Here is a 26,515-nt window from a genome sequence, read left to right on the forward strand (position 1 = left end):
CAATAGAAAGAAGATGGAAGGCTTTGTATTTTGTGACCTGCTTTTGCTGTTATCTATTTCTGGGCTATTAAATCAGGAGTTGTCAGCAATATTTTTCATGGACTCCACACACTACAGTATGTACTGGTGTTTGAGAGTCCTGGAGATTCCGTTTGAATAAGTAGTAGGTATTCAAATGTGTGGATGTTTAGCTGCAGTAGGTCAATGCTTTTTGGTGTAGAAAATAGTCTCATCTCATGGGATTTTTCACTCTATTTTCCAAGAAGACCAGTATTCTCTGATTTCAACTAGGACAGAAATGCCAAACTCTCTGCCTTCTTTCTAGAAATTTATGACTTCTGCTTCCTGTCCCAGCTGAATCAAGAAATCTGAGACCACCTCAAACAAGAAATCATCATATTCTCCCAAACACTGAAAGAGAAAAATCAGGAAAGTCACATGGAAATCATGCAAGCAATCCAAAACTATTATTAAAAAACAAAAAACAAACAAAAAAACCCTTGTGACATCCATCCATCCAACACAAAAATAGAAAGTGGGACCAACTAAAACTGCTCCACGACATACAGAATACCACCTCCGGGAGAAACAATGGCACCAGTACTCACTACATGTACACTACATGACACCCAAACATCATAAATTTTTCAAGATACCCCTAAGTGGAACTGAATTATCTGTACTCTCTTAGGGACTGAACTTCTGCTCCACCACAGAACCTGATACTATACTAATATGTGAAGTACAGGAAGAGTTCTTCCACCAACTCCACCTCAAAGAATTATTTCACAACAATGATAACACTCACAATTACCATGTCCCCACCTATAATCATAAGAAAAAAGAGTAATCTGACTGGACACCACAGAGTGGACAAAACCACATTTTTGATCATTACATCTATTGCTTCAGGAAAAGAATTGACTGAAATCCTTAAAAAAAAGTCACATTACATCTACCACAATCTCTCCATCGATGAGAGGACAGCTATGCTACACAGTCACTGAAATCTAACCACCAGTTAGCGATCAAACCAGCAGACAAAGAGGGCACCATCATAGTCCTCAACTGTGATGACTATGTTAACAAGGCCAACCGACAACTCTCCGACATCACCTACTATGAAGAAATCAGAGAAGACCCCATGCCATAATTTATCCAGGGATTTCAGGATAACATAAAATTCTTCCCCAAAGAACTCCAAGAAAAACTCAACAAACTCATCCCCCACAAGCCCACTCCAAGGACCTTGTACATGATTGCTAAGATACAAGGGAACCCAAGCAGACCCATCGTGTCTGGCCACAGCGCTCTACTGAAGGAATATTGGAACTCATAGAAACTATCCTCAAAACACTCACCATGCAAAGGGCCAGATTCCTCTAGGACACAACTGACTTCCTCCACAAACTCCGCATCATTAACAGTCTCCCTTAGAACACCATCCGTGCCACCATGGATGTCACTTCCCTATACACCAACATCCCTCACCATGGCAGCACAGCTATCTTCCTCAAATATTCACAAGACAATGAACAAGCCTCAGATATCCACTGCAAACACATTAACAAACCCATCCATTTCATCCTCACCCATAACAATTTTACGTTCAACAACAAACACTTTGTCAAAACCATGGGAAAGCCATGGATACTAGGTTGGCTCCCCAATATGCCAACTTCTTCATGGGCCACCTTGGCTTGTTTTTTAATCTGTTTGAACTTGTTGATCTGGCAGAAGGTAGTAATGAGGACAGATGATCTTGTCGTTAAGGTACTGTACTGGTACTAGCTCTGCAATCTTTGACTAATCATTTAATATCTCAGTGCCTTAGTAAAATAGAAATTATACTTCTTTTCTCCAACCCTTTATCTTTGCTATTTAGATTGTAAGTGCTTTAGGGAAAGGAATATCTCTTACTAGTGTTTTATATAGGGCCTAGCACAATGGGGCCCTGATCTCAGTTGTTGGGCCTTCTAGGTGCTGCTGTAGTACAAATAATAATAATTGGTACTGAACATCTGGTATTTTTCAGTCTGTGTCCAACAAGTACTGGAGAGCTAAAAAGCCTAGATCATAAGTGTAGAAGCAATTACTGAGAACATGGGGTATAAAGTGAATTATTAAAATGGTTGTGTGGAAAAACTCTGACTAAAAATGTTGTCCATTATTTGTATGTCTGCCCAATGGCTAGATATGCCTGGCCAACTCACACATTATGAAAGCATGTTGGAAAGTCTGTCCTAGCTGAGAAACATATGAGGCCATAGACTGATTTTGCAGGTAACGAAAAATTTAACAAAATTGTGGCTCCAATATTATGAATATTGGACCAGATTCTCATCTGATATAAACTGACATCATCATTGTGCAATCACCACAGAGTCACATCACAATGAACGGTAAGCACAGCACACATGAGTTATTGGCCAGCAATCTTCCTCTGCAATTAATGGAACTTTGCTGATTTATGAAAAACAGTTGAGGATCTGGGCCCATTTTTCTTACTTTATAACAGGACTAGACAAAAGAAGGGCCAGTGCTGGAACTTGAAAAGACTAGGAATCAATTCTGTGCTCCACACAGACTTCCTGTGTGACCTTGGGCAAGTCACTTAAACTCTGTGAGTCAGTTCCCCATCTGTAAAACAGGGGTGATAACAGGAGTATTCCGATGATAAACACACTGAAGATCATGAGACACTGAGATACTACGGTGATGGGGGCCATGTAAATACCTAAAATAGACAGACAGAAACAAGAACATATAAACATAGAAAGTAATATTTTTTTTTTACTCTAGAAGATACGAAAGTCTTGTTTCCTGCTTTGTCATTGCATTGATACCCTTTTGCTGTAGAGATGGGAGTGAGCTGAAAGTTCAGAGCCACATCACGCTTATGAGCATCCCAAAGTAGACCAGAGTGAAATTTTCTGACCAAAAATTTTTTCAGTGAAAAATTTAGGTTCAGCAATACAAAAACATTTTGCAATTTGACATTTTCAAAATTATGAACAACTTTTCATTCCAAAATTTCCAGTTATTTTATTTACAAAAATTTAAAACATTTAAAAAATGCTCAAAATCCTAATGAAACATTTCATTTTGGGTTGCCCAAAACATTTCATTTGAACCAAAACTGTTTTTTCCAACTTTCTAATTTGCTGAAAACTGAAAGTTTTCATTTTTGGTTTGACTTGAAACAACTTTTTCCAATCTTTTTATGAAATTGCCAGTGAACTGAAAAATTTGTTATTCACCCTGCTCTACCCTCAAAGTTTTTGTTTGTTTGTTTATAGTCAGGGCCCATCTTTGATCTGAAGACAAGTAATAAAGGTGAAATTCAATCCTATGCAGAGAGCCAGCACACAGACTATGCTCCACTTACCTCCTATTTAAGCTTCACTTTGAGGGCTTGAGTTGAACTTCAATGCTGCACAGGCTTTCTGCTGGCTCTCAGCATAGGGGTGAATTCATCCTCTGAGAGGAATAAGCTTTGTGGATAGTGAATGAGCTGGGGACACATGGACTGAAATTCTGGCCTCAGTGAAGTCAATGATGGATTTGCCGTTGTCTTCATCAAGGTCAGGATTTTAACCAATGTGTCTAAGAATTTCTGTGCCATATGGAAGTGGATAATGTGATTTCTTAGGGGGGTAAAATTAGGTAAAAGCTTCTCTCTCCTTTTCTGTATGCCTAATAATGTTCCTTTCTTCCCCTTTTCTGCTTGTTTCTTTGTATGTCTTTTAGAACCTCTTCCCATAAGCAGCGTTTCTATCTATGACTACAAACCATCTCCAGAAACGGGAGTGTTGTTTGAAATTCAGTATCCAGAGAAGTACAATGTTTTCACCAGAGTAAACATAAGCTATTGGGAAGGCAAAGACTATAGAACAATGTTATACAAAGGTAGGAAGAAGAAAAAAACTATTGAAAACAATGCAAATATGGTTAATCTAAATATCTACCATTTATTGACACTTAATTTATTGCTGTTGAATCTACAGGAAAGTAAAAAGGGGTGCCAAGTGACCTGTAGGTTTAACATAATTAGTAATTCTAATGATGTTATAACTACCTATTTAAATAGCCTATATGTTATAGAGAGGTAGTAGCCTCTCCGTAGTTGAGACGGCCACTCATCTTCAATTTTAAGCCCAATTCCCATCCTAGCTCTAAAATCCACAGAGAAAGGAATATTGTCCTCAGTACTGGTACATGAACACTGAGGTTGGATAGAATTTTCCCATCCAAACTGAAGTTAATTAGACAAGGGGTTCCCAATTTATGACACCTCAAAATAAAGGTGTTCACTGGAATCCAAAACGTGTTCTAATCTTTTCTTTTGGTGCTGTTCTGTAGCCAAAAAGTCAGAAAGAAGGAGAGCTACAATGTAGTTTATAGAACTCATGTGGTGATATAGGGTGAAATTCTGGCCATATTGATGTCAGTGGCAAAAGCCAGGATTTCACCCCGAGTGCCCAAGACCAAAGATTAGTTGATTGAACAGCTAACTGTAGAAGTTATTATTGTTAGGAATTGTAACATTGGAACGAGCTATTGGCTCAGAGAGGCTTAAAATGAGGTAACAGTTGACTGACAAAGAGACATAAAACAATGGTCCTGACTGAAGACCACTAGCGCTTCCTACACAAGCAGAGTGCTAGTGCCAGTGCTGCAGCTGCAGTAGAACCTCAGAGTGACGAACACCTCAGGACTGGAGGTTGTTTGTAACGCTAAACAAAACGTTACGGTGGTTCTTTCAAAAGTTTACAACTGAACATTGAGTTAATACAGCTTTGAAACTTTACTATGCAGAAGAAAAATGCTGCTTTCCCTTTTATTTTTTAAAATAGTTTACATTTAACATGATACTGTACTGTATTTTCTTTTGGGGAGGGGGAGGGAAGTAGGCGGTCTCTGCTGCTGCCTGAGTGTGTACTTCCGGTTCCAAATGAGGTGTGTGGTTGACTGGTCAGTTCATAACTCTGAGGTTCTACTGTATATCACAGCTCAGGAAATTATATTCTTCTGACAGAGCACATAAACGCTTCCTCAGGTGTCAAATGGAAAAGAATTCTTCATTTCTTTCTTAACCTGTTGGGCAAGGTTGGTGTCTGTTCCCACAATCCGTACCACAGCTAGGTCTGTTTCCGTGATAAGTGAATGCTTGGCAGCAACAGCTACAGTTGCTGCAAAACAGTTTCCATTATAAGATTTTTGTCTCCACTCATTCTTAAGTTTCTGAAATATTCCCCTTTTGGGCTGAAATTTTCCAGGCGTAGACTCTCCTCCTAAAGAGGAAATACACCTATGGAAAAGTGCCGTCCCAATGAATGTGTTGGTAAAAAGATGTGTTTCATTGAGTTTTCAGCCAGCGTTGCAGAATCATCTGCAATTTACTGAATGTTACCCTGAAAGTATTTTGGGCTGGGAAAACGTAATCACACCTAACATTCCATGGCAATGTGATGACAATGAATCAGATCATATTCTACCTTCAGTTATGCTAGTTTAAATCTGAAGGTACTCCCATTGAATTAGTACTGTCTATAGTATCAGATGCAAATAAGCTTGTCCTGGGAGAATAATTCTGAAAGGTGACAAAAGGATATGGATATATACACAGCCCCCAAAGGGTTAATAGTGTAGCTAACTTATTTGCTCAGAATTGCACAATAGCCAGCAGAATTGTCCTAACAAGCAAATGAATTTTATTGGATGCATAATACATAAAATCACTACGTAAGAGTTGCCATGCAATGCTATTCCAAGGGGTGGGGGAAGGAGTGAAATCAGCAGCAATATTTGTTGACTTCATGGCTATGCTACTGCTATAAATAAATAAATGCACCCTGGCTTCTTATTTAATTATTTAAGGCAGGCATTAATCAGCCACAAAGTCCCCACCCCCAAATAGCCCTAATTCCCCCGACTCCCACCTGCATTAATGTTAGAGATTAACCCAGATCTCGTCATTACAAACTGAGCCCATTTCTGCTATGTGTACTATGAAAGTTGTCCACTGACTATCTTATCCTGAACGTGATGTCTTAATTCACTAGAAGACCAGGGAACGTTTGTATGCAGTAGTTACAGGGATTTGGAAGCTTTTTTTTTGTTTGTTTTTGTCTTTTTATCAGCTGTTCTTCGATATGCTAATATAATGTTGAACAGGGTTGCCAGTTGCAATTATCTTTCCCAGGAAAATTGTTCGTGTTCATTTTGCTGCTTTTTGCATCTAAGTACCTTTGACAATCAGGAAAAACACTGGCAAACTCAATTATTGGGATTTTATCACTTAGACTGGGCTAACCTATGTTAAACATCCAAAACACCGCTCATTTAAAGTGTGCCACCATGTTATCTGAAAGTGAACATTTAATGTAAGTCGGGTTGTTGGTTTTTTGTTTGTGTGTTTTTTGCCCTTCTACAGATTTCTTTAAAGGTAAAACAGTTTTCAATCACTGGCTGCCAGGAATATGCTACAGCAACATCACATTTCAGTTGGTGTCGGAAGCAACATTCAACAAAAGCACGCTAGTGGAATATAGCGGTGTCAGGCATGAACCCAAACAGCACAGAACAGGTGAAGAAAATGTGTATATATACCATTGACAGCATGTCTACATGCAACACTGTGCAAGGGGTAATGTCTCAATGTTTCCATTATGAACATTTGCTTATAAAAAGTACGTACTGCCTAAAACAAGATATTCTAGGCTTTCTCTCCAGGGATAAGAAGCAATTTGCCAGTAGTTACAAATTACCACACAACTCTTTCCACAGCAGAATATATTTATTTAAGGGTAAAGGAATAGAGAGAAAGCATACAACAGATAACAAAAGGTTCAGAAATTGGCCATCAATCCTTTGGGGCCCTGACAGGCCAAAGTCCTTCCAACCTTTCAGCAAGTGTTGGGGCCCCTACTGTTTAAACTCAGCCTTTTATACCAAAAGCCCTTTCTTTGTTCCCCTTGGGCCTTTCGTACCTGTTGGAACCAGTATATAACAACCACCCAAGAGGTAATACTTCTCTGGAGCTGTTTACAATCTCAGGGATTGCAGTAATCACTCCCCACTGTTTTTCAGTTCCTGGATGAACTGCAGTAATCCTCCCCCCATGAAGGTAAATACAATTCCTAGCCCACAATGTTACACAGAACATTCATAAATTTAATACAGTACAATCCACAAAGGTACTGAATGTGGTTGCAATCTATTACAGCAGCTATTGTACAAAATGCTCCAGTTAGAAACCCGTGCTGTGTATCATCCTGAAATTTTAAGATCAAGCTTTCCCTTGACATAAAGTGTTAACTTCATTCTAGATGTTTGCACAAAGCTGGCTGCTAAAATTATGAGGGAAAAGCCATATAGTGATCAGGATGACATTTTACATCATGAGTTGTTGTGCGGTGTATTAAGATATTTTTTCTGTATTTCTCAACCCTTTCACAGTTCCACAAAAATAATTTTCCATGCACAAGAGGATTTAAAAGGTACAATGAAAGAAACAAAGAACCCAACTTACAAACACATGCTTGATTATTTTTACTCATGTTCTCACATCAGAGCAACTTAGTTGGGCTACTCATGAGCAAATTTATTACAGTGTCCCCACATCTACACTACTACATTCCTGTACGCTCTAGCCCTGATTCTTCTCTCCCTTTATGTTAGTTTTACCCACATGGAGTTAGTCTTGGCTTATACCTGTATAAGCAAGAAAAGAATCGTAATAGAAAGAACAAAGAATTTCAAAATATTGTGTATTTTCTCTTGCTGCAAACTAGACATGCTAATTTCCATGATGAATTAACTAACCGCTGTAGGGATATATTAAACATACATATTTTTTTTAAATCTTTTCTCTTCTAGTTCCCTACCCTCCTCGAAATATTTCTGTCCAGATTGTACATATGAACAAGAATAACTGGGAGGAACACAGTGGGAATTTCCCAGAAGAATCATTCATGGGACCACAGGATGTAATAGGGCAAGATAAACTTACCCATTTTTCTAATGACCCCACTGAAATTCCCTCAGCAAACACCTCTTACGCATGGCCTGATTACCACTATAACAGCACTGATTACACAACTACATCCCAACCATACTGGTGGACTAATGAAGCTGATTCGTCAGAAAGTGAAGATGAGTTTGTCAATGTAGTTCCCAGTGAATATGAGAACACCAGTACAGCCAGCATGTCAGGGAAACTTACACCAGAAACTCCATCTTTCCTCCCTGTGCAAATGGTGCTAAGCTGGTTGCCACCAAAACCACCCACGGCATTTGATGGATTTCATATTAACATTGAAAGAGAAGGTAAAGTAAAACCCAGGCCTTTTTTATATCCTTCCTAGTGGTGAATTCTTCTCCTCAGAATAATTAGGGGATAGCAAACCTTAAGTATTTTAATTCAGATTTCTTGTGTCTGCAAAACTGGGATGGAGATAAGAATATGCATTCGTTGTATAATATACGGTGTTTCTTGTTTCTGGTCAGGCTGGAAATACTACAAGAAGTTCTCCTGTATCATGTGGGTTCTTCGTGACTAAGATGAAGCATAGCATCAATTTAATTTCTGACATAGTCTACATATTCCCTGCTGAAGACCTACATTGTCAGGAGAGATTAACGTGATGCTCTAATAGGTCCTTTCTGTTTCCACCTGCTATGATCTTTCTTATTTCATTCAGGACCAGTAGTGAGTGCAGTGACGTGGAGAAATGAAATCTAAACATGGGAACCAGATCTCAGCTGCTCTGAGCTCATACTTGTGCAACTCACACACATTTGTAATGAGAGCTAACCAAATATTGTATTAATAAATTCGCTTTGATTCACTTTGAGTTCTGGGCAAAAGCTCAGGCTACATTATTATTGCTCACTCCAAGTGTTCAAGAATCATGAGAATTTAAAATTTGGGTTTTTTTTATTTGCCTTCTAGGGTTTTGAGCCTTTCTGGTTCACATTTTCAAGCTTTTTTTCTGCCAAAATGAATCCCGCCCCCCTTTCTTTTTAATGAAAGCTGAGATTCTTATAAAATAACATGATCTGAGGCATTATGAAAAACACCAAATATTGCAAGACTCGCAATAAAATCATGAGAATTGGCAAGCTTGTTGTTACTGGCAAAGCAGCATTAACATAAATCTGCATTGTGACCAGGCTGTAGTCTCATATGGAGCTACCAAATCAGGAGTAATTTCCATAAGAGACAGGGTTTCTGGGTTAAGGAGGACCCTGGAACACCCCTCTGAAACACCCTTGTATGGCTTTGACCATGGAGTGTGAACTCAGGGGTTTTGAGGAAGCTAGAGTCACATGCCACTTGGCCAGCTTTTTTCTTGCATACACGCACAGAAGACACAACTTGATTTTGGGCCATAGTGAAGAGGTTCTGCCCACTATCTTATTTCACTGTAAGAGTGTTGTCCTGTACATTATTATTTTTAAATATCTCATCTTTTTATACTACTAAAGATGCTTTCAATAGGATTCTTGTTGCACAGGAGTTTCACATGTGCATACTGTTTACTCCTTTTGTCGAGTCTAAGTGCTGTATCTATTGTGAAGTCACAAGTTCCCTAGGAGTTGATTATGAGGCTCACAAGCAAAGCATGGGGACTTCAGGTTGGACATGAACAACGCAAACAGATGAAATGCTTAAACAACATGGATCAACTTTTCATGTAAATATCCTTAGGGCTTGTCTACCTAGGAGCTAGCCAAAAATAGCTATTGTGGAATAGCTTTTGGAAGTGGCTTAAGCACAAAAAGGCACTGAGTGCACAATAAAAGTGTCCGTGTGGGGAGTTATTGTGGAATAGCTCTTGTGCTTTTAAATTCACACGCTAGCTTATTTTGCAACAGTTTCCCCGTGTGTACAAGTCCTAAGTGATAAAAACTGGGAGTTGGGGGTGGGTGGGGGAGGGAAGGGATCATCGGACTTAATTCTCTTTTTTTTTTTTACACCAGTTTTACAGTGGTGTAAAGATTACTCCACTGACTTCATTGTAGTTACTCCATATCTACACTGGTGTCAGTGAGAGCAGAATCAAGCCCATAGAATGTAGAGATTAAAAAGATCTGTTGCATCATCCAGCTGTCTCTGCCTGTGGAGAAGTTTCCCTATGGAACCTAAAGTAAAAGAGAGAGAAAGAGAGAGAGAAAATGTAGGCTATCTTCAGGCAAAAGTTTCTCTAAATGGAAAGCTGAAAAACATGTTCTGTAGGGTGTTTAGGGGGTGGTTGGTGGAGGTAACCTGCGCTAGAGATTTTTTCATCCACTTCTCCAGATGATTTTTCAACTGACCCTTTCTGACAGCAGTTTTCTTAGACTTTCTGCTGTTTGGGGCAGGGAAATTTTTCAGAGCAATAAGGGGAGAGAAGAAAAAATAGCAAACCCTTTTCTTCCCCACTACATTGTTTTTCACTTTCAAGTGTTTCATGGTCACGACAATCTTACTTAATTTCATTCAGTAACACTGATGATTTTGACCATGGTCTATTATTACTTTATACCTATACGTGAGCCTTGGTCATTAATTATTCTTGGGCTGACAGCAAGGGAATAAAACTACCTGCATAAATCCAGACCTCTTCAATACCTTTTCATCCTGCAGCAGAGGCAGCATTAGCATATCCAATACAAATCAGTTCCTCGGTAGCCAGAGCCCTCTCAAATTTCAATTAATTCACACTTCTTTTTCTTCTTCTTCCCTGATTTAGAGAACTCCACAGAATTTTTGACGGTAGGTGAGGATACTCACGAATTTATTGCTGAACTGAAAGAACCGGGGAAATATAAGTTATCTGTGACAACCTTTAGTTCCTCTGGATCTTGTGAAATTCGGAGAAGTCAATCAGCCAAAACGCTTAGTTTTTATATCAGTAAGTATCTAAGTGATGATTTCACCCATACAATGTATCTTTAACAGTATATAAGGTGTGATAAATGAAACACTGAATGAGGTTATTCATCAAACTAGTAGGCACCTTTGCAACCTACAACAGTCCCAACAGAGCCTGGTCTCCATGAATTTTCATATGGCAGGGAACAAGATACACTGAAACCAGGTAAGCAAACCTGCCCTCATGGGGCTTTATCCTGCAATCTTGTCTGTGTTAAGAATCAAATGTTGGGTAAATATCTGGTAGAGTCATTGCTAGCTGTTCAAGAAGGAACTCACATGAACATGGAACTTGAATCTTTTGCAGACAAAATGAAAGATAGGCCCAACCTGCAAAATTCAGAAGTAGGAAAACTATATGATTATTTACTTGTAGGATTCTGGGGGTGAGGGTTAACTGTAGGTTTTATAAAACAGTGTAATCCATGTGAAATGTCACCATATAGCTTAAATCTAGATCACGACTTACAGCTAGGTCAATAAGTGAGATACAGGTAGATTAGCTCAGACTTTCACCCATCTGAGGACCAAGTTCACATTTTCAAATCAAAGTTTCAGAAATCCTATCACTGAACAATGAACTGTTCTTGGAGACCAAAGAGAGAGAAGAAGAGAGGGACAGCTGATGCAAGAAGGGGTGCCAGAGTACCTCTGCTATGACAATTTCACCTCCCTGTGAATTTTTTCAGATACCAGCTAGTAATAGATATTGCATAACAGCAGATTCATATACTATATTTTAAATTTGATAGCAATAATACAGGACTATACTATCCCATTTCCAACCCTCCTCCTCAAAGTTTGGGATATAAATTAATCTTATTTATTCCTGTTAAATACAATACAATTTATTCCTAATAAATTACAATTCCTTCTAGCCAGGGTTGGTGCCCTCCAGGGAATGTAATATTCAAAAGATGTAATGCGTAAGGGGAGCTATACCAGGGATGAATTTGGCCCATTGTGTACAAAGAGCATTATCTGTATTAAAATGATACAGTAATGTAATAAATGTTTATAGGCTATATGAAATGCAGAAAGTGGGGTTTTGTAATTCATAGACTCTAAGGCCAGAAGGACCATTATGATCATCTAGTCTGACTTCCTGCCAGGGCTGGCTCAGTGTTTTTGCCGCCCCAAGTGGCTGGGGGGGGGGGGGGGAAGGTGCGATCGGTGGCACTTCGGCGGCAGCTCTTCCACCGCCGCTTCATTCTTCAGCAGCAATTCGGCGGCAGGTCCTTCCCTCCGAGAGGACAGAGGGACCCGCCGCCGAATTGCCGGACGTGCTGCCCCTTTCCGTTGGCCGCCCCAAGCACCTGCTTGCTGCGCTGGTGCCTGGAGCCGGCTCTGCTTTCTGCATGGCACAAGCCATAGAACTTCTCCAAAATAATTCCTAAAGCAGATCTTTTAGCAAAACATCCAATCTTGATTTTAAAATAGGCAGTGATGGAAAATCCACCATGACCCTTGTTAAATTGTTCTAATGGTTAATTACCCTCACCCTTAAAAAATGTACACTGTATTTCCCATTGGAATAGCTTCAACTTAGCCATTCGACCTTTCTCCACCAGAGTGAAGAGCCCATTATTAAATATTTGTTTCTGCTGTAGGTTCTTATAGATAATCAAGTCACCCCTTCACCTCCTCTTTCTTAAGATAAATAGATTGAGCTCCTTGAGTCCGTAAGGCATGTTTTCTAGTCCTTAAATCAGTCTCATGGCTCTTCTCTGAACCCTCTCCAATTTTCAACCTCCTTCTTTAATTATGGGATCAGAACTGGATGCAGTACTCCAGCAGCAGTCTCAATATAGAGATAAAAGCCCTCAACTCTGGCTCAAGATTGCTCTATTTATGCATCCCAGGATCGCTTTCACTCTTTTGGCCCCCAGCATCACACTAGGAGCTCATCTTCAGCTGATTACCCACCATGACCCCCAAATCTTTTTCAGAGTCACTGCTTCCCTGGATAGAGTTCCCTATCCTGTAAGTATGACCTATATTCTTTGTTCCTGGATGTACACATTTACATTGTACTGTACTGTATTAAAACACACATAAATGTGTACATCTAGGAACAAATGGCGGCAAGGGATAGCTCAGTGGTTTGAGCATTGGCCTGCTAAACCCAGGGTTGTGAGTTCAATCCTTGAAGGGGCCATTTAGGGATCTGGGGCAAAAATCTGTCTGGGGATTGGCCCTGCTTTGAGCAGGGGGTTGGACTAGATGACCTCCTGAGGTCCCTTCCAACCCTGATATTCTATGAAATGCTGTTTTCAGTTTGCTTTGAAAGCCTTTAGGACAGCACAGAGATTTATTCAGTGCTCTTTGCTTGTCCTGTCAAATCCCAAAAGACTCAAGACTCTTAGTATTCTAGGTGGATTTTGTAAACCTTTCTGGTGGCCTGCCAAGACTGAGGTATCCACAGGAAGCACATGGGGAGAAATTACCCCTTCCTCCCAGTTTATCTAGCTAATTGGGCTTTGCGTGGTGAAATGTACAGAAGTTGGGGAGCGGAATACACTCCCAAACTGTGGGCAGGGCATGGGGGAAGCTCTGCAGTTCCTGCACAGCCACTGTTCAAGTTCCTGGGCTTGGAATAAAAGCTGCAACCCCTACACGTACTCGGTGACCACATAGACATCCTGATGACCCTTCTCCTATCTGTGCTGATCTACAAATACTGAAATGAGTTGGTGGATTCAGTCCTGTTTGTTGTGTCCTGGGGTCCTTATCACAAAATTCCCTGTTGCTATTGGCACTAATGGGCCATCTCCGCAGCAGAGACCAAGCGCTGATTGGGCATGGAGACCAAACGACATTGTAGTATAGCAGTGAATCTTACTGGTGGGGCAGTGTGGGGAGCTCTTGCTGCTGTTGTCAGTTCTGTCCCGGGTCTGTCGGTGTAAAGGGCTGTCAATTCAGCACCTTTCACTTTCATGAAATTGACTTCTAACAGCAGAATGTTTTAAAAGACATAAATGCAGGCACTCTAAATGCACAGGGTAAAGCCAGGGATTTGGCCTGCCTTATGTGTTCTTCTCTGGGAATGTTTCAGGTCCGACAGGGGAATGGATTGAAGAACTGACAGAAAAGCCCCAGCACGTGAGTGTGACTGTGCTAAGTTCTACCACTGCCTTAATGTCCTGGACGTCTTCACGGAACAGCAGCAGCAACAACACGATAGTGTCTGTTGTGTCACTGACCTGCCAGAAGCAAAAGGAGAATCAAAGACTTGAAAAGCATTATTGCACTGAGGTAAGAGGCAGAAAATATAGCCTCCTCAAATACAGTAAGAAAAAGAAATACATTCAGTAAATCGCCTTATAATAGTGCTCACTGGGTTGTGTAAGAAGCAACATTTTATCCATCAGTCCACAAGCGATGTTATACACTTATGAACATTATTGCGACAATAATCCAAAACACTGCAGTGACACAAGTCTAAGCAGAGATAAGACACCATCCATAAGGCCCTGATTCATTAAAACACTTTAAGCATGTGCTGAAGTCCATTCCTATTCATGAAAACATTTCAATGTATATTTAACTTTAAGCACATGCATAAGTTTTTTCTTAAACTGGGGCTAAAGTTTTCATGTATAATAATATCTAGCTCTGAATGTCCCCAAAGTTGAGGATGATGGGATCTGAGGTTTCAATTCAGGCCATTGTAGTGACAGGTCTGAGTAAAGGGTGCAAGTACAAATAATCCAAACTGCCCGTGTTCTAGCTGCATCCCAGCCAATACGAATTCAGACTTCTGTGGGTTCAGGTCCACCAGAAGTGGTTTATGATGTGATGACAAAAAACCTTGAGGTAGACTAGAGGAAGAAGTTCTGGTTTGGGTTAATTTAACTTTGTGGTTAGAATGTGGGCCTGAATTACAGCTTCATGAGCACTGCAAAAATGTATTCATAACCATTTATTTGAATAAAAACTGAGAATTTGCTTGGAAAGTATTTGTATTGCTTTTTAAACTATTTTCATTGAACATTTGCCCACCTCTAACCAGAACTCAGCCAGGTTCTCCTGCCTCTATTATTGATGGCCATTTGTTTGAATTCTCCCTGGCAAGCAGAAAGAAGTAAGACCTGGTACAGAGTTCATCCATTCCTTCTCCCGTTGCCTATAAATAAAAGGTATCCTACCTTCCTAAAGGAGCTCCCTAGATTGACAGTTGCACTACCATCTCCACTGTCATAAAACATTGTTCACGCTGACAGCTGCTTGAACAATTTCATGCTGGTAATACAAATTGTTAGAAATTGCGCTAAGATTGTTGGTGAAAAAACATCTTTCCCCTATTCACTGAAAAGATGCAGTAAAAGATACTTTTCCCAAGGCTGCTCTGTACATTTACTGGATCAGACTGAATCCACCATCTAGACAGCATTCTGCCTCTGGCACTGGCCAGTATCTGATGCTTCAGAGCTGAGGCTTTTATGCTGATGCTTCAGTACCAGATGCTTCAAAATAGGGGGGGGGAGAATCCATAAGCCCCCTAGCTAATTTGTACAGTGCTGTACTTGAGGGGCGGGAGAGGGTAATTCCTTTCTGATCCATGCAATCAACTGATACCCTGACTCTCATGAGGTTAGAATACTATTATAATATTGCCTTTAGCTCACATAGCTGCAGATGAATTAGATGGCCACAAAGTAATTTCAGATGTTTATTGAAACCACAGTATGTAAACACAGAGTTACACCTGAGAGGAATCTGGTGCTCTAGTCTCATTACCATACAATATACTCAATGTAAATGGCTCCTGGTTGTCATGACTGACCTTGTACTGCAGTAATAAAGAGGGTTACATTCTCTGGGTCAAATCGTGAGTGAGCTCAATGGGCTGAGCAGTCACAATTCCCATCTCAGCATTTGACTATCCTGTTCTCACTGAAATGAATCAACATTTTGCCATTGACTTCAGTAGGTTCAGAATTATGTCCTTTGCCGCTGAAATGCAGCTAGGTGAGTACTATTTCAGCCCTCCTTTTTTCTTTCTTACTCACCAAAGGAATACTTTGTATCTTATTTGTTCCCCTTCTGATAGGTGAATTCAAGCAACAGCATCATTGAAAATCTTGTTCCCGGTGCCCAGTACCAGGTTGTGATTTATTTACGTAAAGGCCCATTGGTTGGACCTCCTTCTGATCCTGTTACATTTGCCATTGGTAACCCATGTGTCTACTATTCAAACTGACTTTTTGTTTTGAACAGCTTATCTATTAGATCTCTTAGGGTGCTCCTCCACTGGAGCAGGAGATGTAATTTCTAGTTCGGGTAGACATACCCACGCTAGTTCTTGTCAAGCTAGCATGCTGAAAATACCAGTGTGGCTGCGACTGCACAGGCGACAGGACAGACTAGTCACTCCAGATGGGATTGTACTTGGGACGGTTAGCCCATCACACCACCTGTGCACCAGGGTTGCACTGCTATTTTTAGCGTGCTAGCTTGATCCAAGCTAGCACAGGTACATCTACCCCAGTTTGAAATTACACCTTCAGCCCCAGTGTAGACATATCCAGAGTCTGTTCAGAAGTGTAGCATGTTTTGCTGGGTATGCTTGCCATGTTGGTGGTTAAAATAGTTTATTTTTCATGTGTTTAACTCCATTACTGAGGATGGGAAGAAGTGCAGGAGGTATCTGAAGGTGTCTTCAGTGAAAAGAGTGACACAGCCTATTAGAGGGTTAGGCTTTCACTCCAACATACAAGGAGTTATGTCTAAGATTTAGAAATGAGGGAGCTGAAGTTAGGGACCTATATTTATACTTAAGCACCTAAATAAATAGTGTCACTTTTAGAGGTGCGGAGCATCCATGAGAGTTGGTGTCTTCAGTAGGAGCTGAGAGTAGTTCAGCACCTTGGAAATTAAGCCATTAATTTGTACATGGATTTAGGAACCTAACTTTAAGCTACCAGGTTTTCTGAGAAAATGCCCCTTGAGGGATACAGTGTGCCACCATGGCTAAGACACTGGACTGAGATTCAGGAGATCTGTTTTTTTTTCCTGGTTCTGTCACTGGCTTGTCGTATGCCTTGTAAGAGAGCAGGTGACTAGAAATTAGGGCTTCTTGTTTCTTCTCCAAACTACTACGCACTGTCCTTGATGGAAGGAAAAAAGAGAAAATGACAAAATTAACTAAATAAGACCTGCCCAGAGCCCATGTACTCCAAGCAGTCTGCTTACACACTGCCAATTGCAGGATCTGGGTCTAAGGCAATATGTCCAAATAAATAGTCTATAAATTGGTGAGGAAGGTATTTTAATGGGGGGGGGCAGTTTGGGGAGGTCATTAGAGACAACTTGTGCCCAACTTCTATGAAATATCAAATATTGGGCATATTTTACAAATTTCCCATGTTTTTCACAAATATTTGGGCTGCCAAAGTTTTGTTCACCAGCTGTAAAGACTTGAAACATTTTCAAATTTCTGCTTTTATTTGAAAAGCTAAACCAAAAAAAAAAAAAAGAGGTAAACCTCTCTAAGTTTTCCCCCTCCCCACCCCGCATAACCCAAAAGTTCTTGCCCAAAGGCCATTTCTAGGCATATCTTCTAATCTGGATTTTGTAACAAAATTAAGGGTGTCGTGGAATCAAACAACAATGTGTGACACATTCAAACAAGGGCAAATTCATAATTCAAATTCCTACTTAAAAGGTTTGGTTTGGTGAAATTATTGGTGGTGGTTAAGGCTAAAGCAAAAATAAGAGAAATAACACTTACAAAAAGTAGTTCTCCTCTTCATCCTCAATGTCCTAGTTTCATTAGAAAGATATCAACAGATTCTGAGAAGGTGCTGAAAGGATAGATTTATGAGGGAATGGATGATTTTGTGCACTGTTATACATTTGGACATTCTGGGTTTTACTCTTTGCTCTGGCACCTACACAGAGTGGATTAAACTCTGCAACCTTTACTCATGCTGAGGAATACCTACTTAAGCAGGTAGTCCCGTTGAAGTACACATCTGAGTAAGTGCTTTCCAGCATGAATAAAGGTTGCAGAGTCTGGCTGTGTGAGAGATTTGTTCAAATCACTTGAACTCTCTCTCTTTCAATTTCACCGTCTATAAAACAGGGATAATAACACTTGCATTCTGAGTCTTAACTAATGCTTGTAAAGCACTTTCAGATATTTTCCATGGACGGTTGAATAGACGTGAAAGTATTCTTTATTATTGTTTACGCTTTCACAAGTATCATGATTTTTAATGCCTCCATTTTTGACTACCTACATTGAGACACCTTAAAGGATCCTGATTTTCAAAAAAGGTCTGAGCATCCTCCTTTGAAAATCAGATCTCTTCAAGACATCTCAAGTTGAGCACCCCAAAATGGAAGAACCCAAAATCTGCAGTCATTTTTGAAAGTTTAGGCCTATAAGAATCGAGGGACCAATGCTACAAGTTGTTACTTCTGTGTGGAGTCCCAACCAAGCTGTTAGGCATATGCATGGGAGTAATTATTGCCAGAATGGACCAAAAATATGAATAGCTGGTTAAAGGGGAGAGAAAACTAGTTGTGAAAATGTGTGTAGTTGCTAATGACGATGTGAATAACCCCAGTTTCTTGTTTTATAGTACCCACTGGAATAAAGGATTTGATGCTTTACCCTTTGGGACCTACAGCTGTGATTCTCAGTTGGAACAGGCCTTACCTTGGGGTGTTCAGGAAATATGTTGTAGAAATGTTTTACTTCAACCCATCAACGATGACCTCTGAGTGGACGACCTACTATGAAATTGCAGCTGCTGTCTCCTTAACTGCATCAGTGGTAAAGTAACCATTACAGATTATCACCCACACCTGCATATATGGTGCTTGCTCCTGGTAATGTTTCTTTCAGATTTTGCCCACTGACCAGCAGACACACCAGATTCCATTAAACCCTGGACGTTTTCCACATGCGATAGAGAGATTTACCGTGATATTAGAGAGAGATTTTCCCCAGGGAATGCCAGAAAACCATGGTAAAGTTAATGCATGTGCAAATTATTAATTGTATACCTAGTAAGGGGATAGTAGATGGACCTTCCCTCCATTGGAATGTGGGTGGGTTCAGTGGCTATATATGGCACTGTAGCCCATGGGTGTTTGGTGTTCCAAGACTTCAGGGCAGATTCCTTCACAGCCTCAGTCCTTGCAGGACTTCCCTGTGCAAAGTTCATTTGCTAGGGCTGTGTTCAAGGTGAGAGGACTTGACCCAACAGAATTAAAACATTAACCTCTCCCCACTGAATTTACTGTGCACTTCCACAGTTGTGTGGTCAAAAACTTTTGCAACTGTAGCATCTCCATGAGGAAATAGCATAAAGCCCCATCTACATAGCTAGCATTGATAATGTCAGTGAGCCATCTGGAATATTTTGTTTTTGAGTTATGTGCATGCCAAAAGAGACTTAAAGGCCCTGAACCTGCAAATGTGCTTAAGCATATGCATAAAGCTTTGCAAGATTGAGGACTTTCAGCAGAAGTGTACACTTCGTCCCCGTCCGCGTCCCCTCCTCCCCCCACACACTTTTCTAGCTGTCAAGAGGGGATGGATAAATTTTGTTAAAACTTTACCTTTGGACTGAGAAAAACCATAGACAATTTCAGCTGAAAAGGATAATTATTCAGGAAGTTGAGTTTGAAAAAAACAAGGATAGCGATAGCTGTTGCTCCTATTGAAAACTATAATCATTTGTGACTCATGCATAACACCATTCATGTAGTCATTGTAGTAACACGAGTTTAATTGGAATTGAGCATGCACCTCTAAATTTAAAATGTAAAACTCTAAGGAAACGAGAAGGCAACATAAACTACTAAATGAGTAATTAATTTGTCATTATCATGATGCAGCAGAATTCGAGTAAAACCCAAGAGATCTTAGAAATAATGACATTTAATATGAAGTTCAAAAGTTAAGATGGTTGACAAGTAATATTGTCCACTGTTTTGTGCAATTCTAGTTGATATTGATGGGAGGTACATGCAGAGACAAGAGGAGTTAGAGCTCCTTTATCTCAATTTAAATCTTTGCATGGAAGGATTAGATTTTTATTGGTAAATGTCGATTTCACCAAACACACACACAATGATGAAAAAATATTTCCATCAACGATAATTTAAATTTACAGATAGGCAAAGTAAGAAGAATGCTACTTAAGAACTTATTGCTTTGATGTAAGGATATTTATTTTGTATATTTTGATGTGAGATGTTGACAATTGGTGTGTTTTAAAGCTTTAGCTTTTTTAATCTCCATGTCCGCTGTCATTCAATAACTCTCTGACTCCCCATGTAATTTCCCACAACTGTGAAAATTTAAATAGCTAAAATCCTAAAAAATGCTTAAAAATAAACATTGATGTTGTCTGTCAACATTGTAAGAAAATGAAAATTGAATTCTGCCAAGCCTAGCTGTCACTATACTGTTGAAATGAAAGTGAAAGTTTCTTAAAGATGAACTGCAAAATTAAATAATAAATGTTGAATCCCATATCTGACGAGGCTGCATGGCACTATGGTTTAACTAACTTTATAACATTATTTTCAGTCTTTTAAGTCTTTGGCTTTTGGGGGTTCACTAGAAATGCCCAACAATGCACCATTATAAGACTGCCCCCTGAAGTTTCCCTATAACCATTACCATTCTGGCATCTGTGATATTGCAGAATCGTGCATTCTGGGGCAACACTAACAAACCCTAAAAAAAACATATTGACTTGGCTGAGATCAAAAATGGTTTTATGAAAATGTAGTTAAAAATGTTCTGGGTTGAATTCCCCCCTTGTCTTGAGTATGACAGAAAAACAGAGAATATTTATATTATGAAATTTGAAACAACAAATCAAAACAAGAAGTTCTACTTTTTTAAAATGAAATTTCATTGAAATCAACATGTTCCCATGGAACATCTTGATTTTGCCTAATGAGCATTTTCTGACAGGAAACTTCCATCACAAAACTTTGGACCAGCTCTAGAAATCAATGAGAGTGTGGGGACATGAGCAAATCCCTGCTCCCACATGTTTGTTTGTATACAATATGGTTGCCATGGCTAGGAAATGGTCTCTGTGCATAGCCCATTGCACAAATTAAAGCCTCGATCCTGCAAACACTTACATATATGAATATCTTTACTCAAGCGAATAGCTTCCTTGTGCTCAATGGTGTACTCACTGGAGTAAAGCCACACACATCCTTAGGGCGAGTACAAGATCAGGGTGTAAATGATTCATGGGAATGGAATGTACGAATGGCAGCTGTCTTGCAACAGGATATGGATCCATGCTATTGTAGCTTTTTTAATGTATTATTGCATTCCTTTCTGGGAGAAAAGAGGGTTAGGAGTAAAATTTCTTTCCAAGCATCTGCCAGAATTTAGCCCTACTTTTTTCTCTCTCTTTGAAAAGAGTTTACAAATCTAAAAGTTCAGAATGGGCTAGATTAACCACGGATTTAAGTGGGCACTGTTCCACTCAAGTCAGCAGCATTGTACCCATTGTGGGGGCAGTAAATCTATTCTATAGCAAGTGGCAGTCATGTTTTACATTGACAAAATCTTTACTGAGCAGTGACTTGCCATTTGCTGTCCCTTTACAGAAAATAGCCAATCTATTGCCCGCTTGGTATTACAACTTTCGGGTTACCATGGTGACTTGGGGAGACCCAGAATTGAGCTGCTGTGACAGTTCTACCATCAGCTACATAACAGGTAAGCAGCAGCATGGCAAGTGGTTGATGGACAAGTGCAAGGGGAAATGTGAGTTCTGAGGAAACATATCTAAGAAGATTATGGTGGTGTTCACCTGTAAATATTTGTGCAGGGGCATTTTAGAATTTAATTTTAAAGCCTTGTAGGGCAAAATGTGAAGGTTGTTTTGATTTATTACAGACATAATTTCATTGCTGATCTGCCCCATGAGTTTCAGTGATTCTGCTTATACCTTTATGCACCATTAGTTTTGCCCACTTTCTTACTGAATTTGTGTAGCTCTATTGTGATGAATGATTGCTGATTGGCTGGAGTTAAGAGAGGGCAGGGGTCAGGAGTTATAAAGACTCAGCTTTGAAAGATTCTGTCTATTCTGGGATCTTAGGTTGACGGGGCCTGCTCTGGCTTTGGAAGACTTAGCCTTTGACTGACATTAGCTTAGAAGCCTGGCAGCCTGCCCAACCTTGAAAGATTTGCTCCACCCTTGAAAGGCTTTGCTCAGCCTAGGGTGACCAGAGGTCCCGATTTTGGGGTCTTTTTCTTATATAGGCTCCTATTATCCCCCACCCCTGTCCTGATTTTTCACACTTGCTGTCTGGTTACCCTAGTTCAGCCTGTAGGCTTCCAGGCTAGAGCAGGCCTCTGCCTAAGCCAAAGACTTAAGTTTAGTCAGGAAACATATCAGAGGCCCACACAACTTGCCTATTCAGCCAAGACAAAGGATTGTTCTAACTCTGGATTCCACTTTAGCTGGGAGCTATATTATTATGGACCAGCTAAGGGAGTTTTTGTAAATTTAATGTATTTCAGTTACTATGGGACCTAAAACTAAACAAATTATATTTTTATTGTTCCCAAGTCCTTCTTTTTTCTCCCCACCTATTTCCCCTTCATGGTATCTAAGTCTACACCCCACAGTTCACACACATTAAATTGCTATGTGACATTTATTACAGCATAAATAGTTAACATTCTGTAGGGCTGTTTATTTTAGTGCAAAATGAGGCTGGCCATGTTTTGTGCTACAATTTTTTCACACTCCCAGTTGGTCTTTGCTGGCAAGTGTTGCCTCTGTTCATTGCAAGGGGATGGATCGGGGAGGATAGTCTTGGGGTCAAGGCACCGGACTGACACTTGGGAGGCTACCTCTATGACCTTGGGCAAGTCACATAGAGCCAGATCCTCAGATGGCTTCATTGTCTCCCAATGAGTCCTTGACTGTGGTTGATGCCCCTTCACTCCCCACTCAGATACTTGGGGTTCAGTTCTGCAAGATGGTGAGCAACTACTGGAGATGCTGAGCACCATCAACTCCCATTGACAAGGCCATCACCCTTTAGGTAACACTTTCTGGGTTGAAGGCGGAAGTAAACATATATTGCCTTTGGGAACACTATATACCTCCCAGAAATAGGTTTAAAAAGTTGTTCCAGTTTAAAAAAGCCAATGAAATACTGTGGATGGACTTCAACAAGGGTTGTGTAATTTTAGGATGATTAATAATAATTATACAAGCTCAGATAGAGTGTTTGCAGACCAACTGTGCAGCAATACATAATTGGCCAGGTGGATCAAAGATGTATTAAAGAAGAAGGAGGTTGCCTTCCCCAGAGCTTCAGTTAATGACTACTTTTGGAAGCAGGATATGGGAGTGGATGGTCCATCGGTCCATCTATTTCAATATCTTGCTTCCAAAATATTGGAATGGATGGATCAACGCTCACTTGACCTGGGTTCTGTTCATGCCTCTGCCACTGACTTGTTCTGTGACAAATCACTTGACCCCCTCAGTGCCTCTCTTTTCTGCTCCCACCCTTATTCTGTCTTGTCTATTTAGATTGTAAGTCTTTCAGTGCAAGGAACATATTTTACTATTTGTGTGTACATGGTAAAGCATGATGGGGCTCTATCTGTTGGGGCCTCAACATGCTGTCACAATACAAATAATTAATAATAAGATACTATTCCTCTGAAACAAAAATTATATTATGGCAGAAGCAAAATTGAATTACTTTGGGGGACTTGCAATACCCTGAGCCAGTACCTGCTATTGTCTCCAACAATGACAAGCATGTTAGTTTGATATTTCTACTAAAAGGATCAGAAGTGAAATAATGTTGTTTGATACTCATCAAACTTCCATTGTTAACACCTCTAAGTTCAATTTAGCAGAAAAATCAAGCTAATGGATTGGATGTAGTGGCAGATATTGAAGGTGGGGAGCAGAGGGCCATCCATAGTGCCAATTGAAAACTGGGGAAATTGGATTTTTGACACACCAAAAATTTTCATGGAAAATGTCTGCTTTCCTTTTGGATGTTTGTCCGAAACCAACGAAATATTTCCTATAGAAAATGTTGATGGGGGGGGAATCAGCAAGATTTTTTGCAGAAAGAGAAAATAAATTTCTGACCAGCTCTAATTATCTAGCTGCTGTCAAGTGATGCTGTGGTGGGAAATGAGGAAATGCCTTTTTTCCCCTCCAAAATTTAAAACCACATCAAAATCAACTTTTCACGCAACGAGAAGGGAAGGAAAATATGCATTTTCTCCCCATGACCAAAAAATCTCCATTGCCACCTGGATACTGAAAACAAATCTGATTTCCCCTAGCTTCCTGGATGTAAAAAACCCCAAATGATTCCTGCCCCAATACCCAAACCTCTGGCTCTCCCAGACAACTTCTGCAGTGTGCAGTCGTGTGACATTTTGAAATCTGCAAAGCATTCTTCAATGAGAATTTAACATTTGCAGAGTAGTGTAAAATACACTGAAAGCAATGCAACAATAAATAAATAGCACCAGGAACACATTACTGATTGGATCAGCCTGACAGAGGACAGTGAAGGGACAAGCATGTCGGGAATTCCTGTGCAGTGGAGCCAGAATGCACCAGAACACCGTGTTCTGGAACTTTTGAAAAGTCACGTTGCATGGAAGACACCATTTTACTCTACAAAATTGCATTCTCCATGTGGGCTGACCTCACACATTCAGTGCATGTGAGGTCACACCACATGGAGGATGCCATTTTGTAAAGCAAAATGATGTCCTCTGCACAGTCTGGAGAGCACCATTGTGTAGAGCAAGTGCACCTGTGTAACTGATGGGAAAGCAGTGAATAATTCTGATCCTGCACAAGATCGACTAGAACCCATTTTCTCCTAGCGGCGCTAAGAGCAGTAAAAATTTGTCACTAAATCAGCCCACCTATTTTCCATCCACTCCCGACTGTTCAGGCACTTCTGCTTGGACTGGAGGTTAGGTGGGGGAGTTGTGGAGATGGTGCTGCAGAGGCAGCTCAGTGAGCACCACTTGTAGGGGATCTAATATAGATAGGCCTGATTTAGCTGTCAGACAAAAATAATCACTGAATCCTGGCTGCACTGAAGTCAATGGCAAAATCCCATCCTGAAACATCTGCTCAAACTGCTTTGCGCTCTATTGTCAATGATTTTTTGGGCATATGACTTGTAAAATTAATAGTGACTGCCAGAGTCCTGTGAATACTCTTTGATAACATTTCTCACCCATTTTCTGTGTCAGTGTAATGAAGTCACTTTTTAACCATTTGGTTGCTACATAATATACTCAGCCAAGCATGAGGGAAGAAATATGTCTCTCCGCACCTTTGTTTTGTGCTTCAAGGACAGATTTTAAAGTGCAAATGCCCTAGTGGGGTCCGGACTCTTCAATATGGTGTTTTCAGAAGATGCAACAAAACTCAGCCATGGAAGGACTACTACAAATTTTCATCTGTCATAGGGCTGTGTCCAGCTGTCATTGATGACAAGGAAAAACTGCCAGTGCCTTCAGTGGAGAAATGGATCAAGTTTTTATCTAGTAGACATGGACTCAATCTGAAACAAATGAATAAACCTCTTGCATACTCTCTCCCTTGAGTTAGATGCTTTCCAAAATCAAGAACTTTCATAGAGTTCATAGATTCAGAGAGTTTTAAGGCCAGAAGGAATCATTAGATCATCTTGGCCTGTGATCATACAGAAGATCAGACATTGCATTTCATCCGGTTACCCCTGTATTGAGCCCAATGACTCGTGTTAGGCTAAAGCATATCCTCCAGAAAGGCACCCAGTCTTGACCTGAAGACTCCAAGAAATGGAGAATCCACCATTTCCCTTGGTCATTTGTTCCAACAGTTAATCACCCTCACTGTTAAAAATGTGTGCCTTATTTCTCATTTCAATTTGTCTGCATTCAGCTTCCAGGCATTGGTTCTTGTTATGTCTTTCTCCGCTAGATTAAAGAGCTTTTTAGTACCTGCTATTTTCTCCCTTGTACAATGTAATCAAGTCAGCCCTCAATCTTCTTTTTGATAAGCTAAACAGCTTGAGCTCTTTACGTCTCTCACTTAATGCATTTTCTCCAGCCCTCACATCGTTTTTGTGGCTCTTTTCTGTACACTCCCTTTTCAATTTTTCAACGTCCTTTTTAAATGTATTCCAGAATCAATATTCCAACATGAGTCTCACCAATGCCATATACAGAGGTAAAATCATTCCCTACTTCCTACTCCCCTATGTATACAATCAAGAATTGTATTAGTCCTTTTTGTCACAGCATGACACTGGGAACACGTCTTGAGTTGTTTGTACACCGTGGACCCCAAGATCCATTTCAGAGCTATAGCTTTCGAGGATACCCTGTGCCGTAGGTATGTACGGCCTGCATTCATGCTCCTAGATATATAACTTTGCATTTGGCTATATTAAACGTCATTTTGTTTGAGTGGGCCCAGTTTACCAAGCAATCCAGATCACTCTGTCTGACTGCCCTGTTTTCATCATTATTTAATGCTCTGCCAGTATTTGTGTCATCTGCAAATTTTGTCAGCAGTGATTGTATATTTACTTTCAAATCAT

At 40.2% G+C, this 26,515-nt stretch overlaps 1 protein-coding gene across 1 annotated transcript in view; it reads left to right on the forward strand.

The window, feature by feature from the left end:
• Positions 1-26,515, forward strand: part of PTPRO (protein tyrosine phosphatase receptor type O) — a 203,421-nt gene that overhangs the window by 122,867 nt on the left and 54,039 nt on the right. The window contains exons 3-10 of the mRNA XM_065417893.1: positions 3,751-3,909; positions 6,437-6,589; positions 7,882-8,331; positions 10,740-10,901; positions 13,977-14,176; positions 15,975-16,095; positions 18,511-18,704; positions 21,521-21,632. Coding sequence (XP_065273965.1) covers positions 3,751-3,909; positions 6,437-6,589; positions 7,882-8,331; positions 10,740-10,901; positions 13,977-14,176; positions 15,975-16,095; positions 18,511-18,704; positions 21,521-21,632 — 1,551 coding nt within the window. The remainder of the gene's footprint in view (positions 1-3,750; positions 3,910-6,436; positions 6,590-7,881; positions 8,332-10,739; positions 10,902-13,976; positions 14,177-15,974; positions 16,096-18,510; positions 18,705-21,520; positions 21,633-26,515) is intronic.

This window comes from Emys orbicularis, chromosome 1 (genome assembly GCF_028017835.1).
Source record: "Emys orbicularis isolate rEmyOrb1 chromosome 1, rEmyOrb1.hap1, whole genome shotgun sequence".
Classification (NCBI taxonomy): domain Eukaryota; kingdom Metazoa; phylum Chordata; order Testudines; family Emydidae; genus Emys; species Emys orbicularis.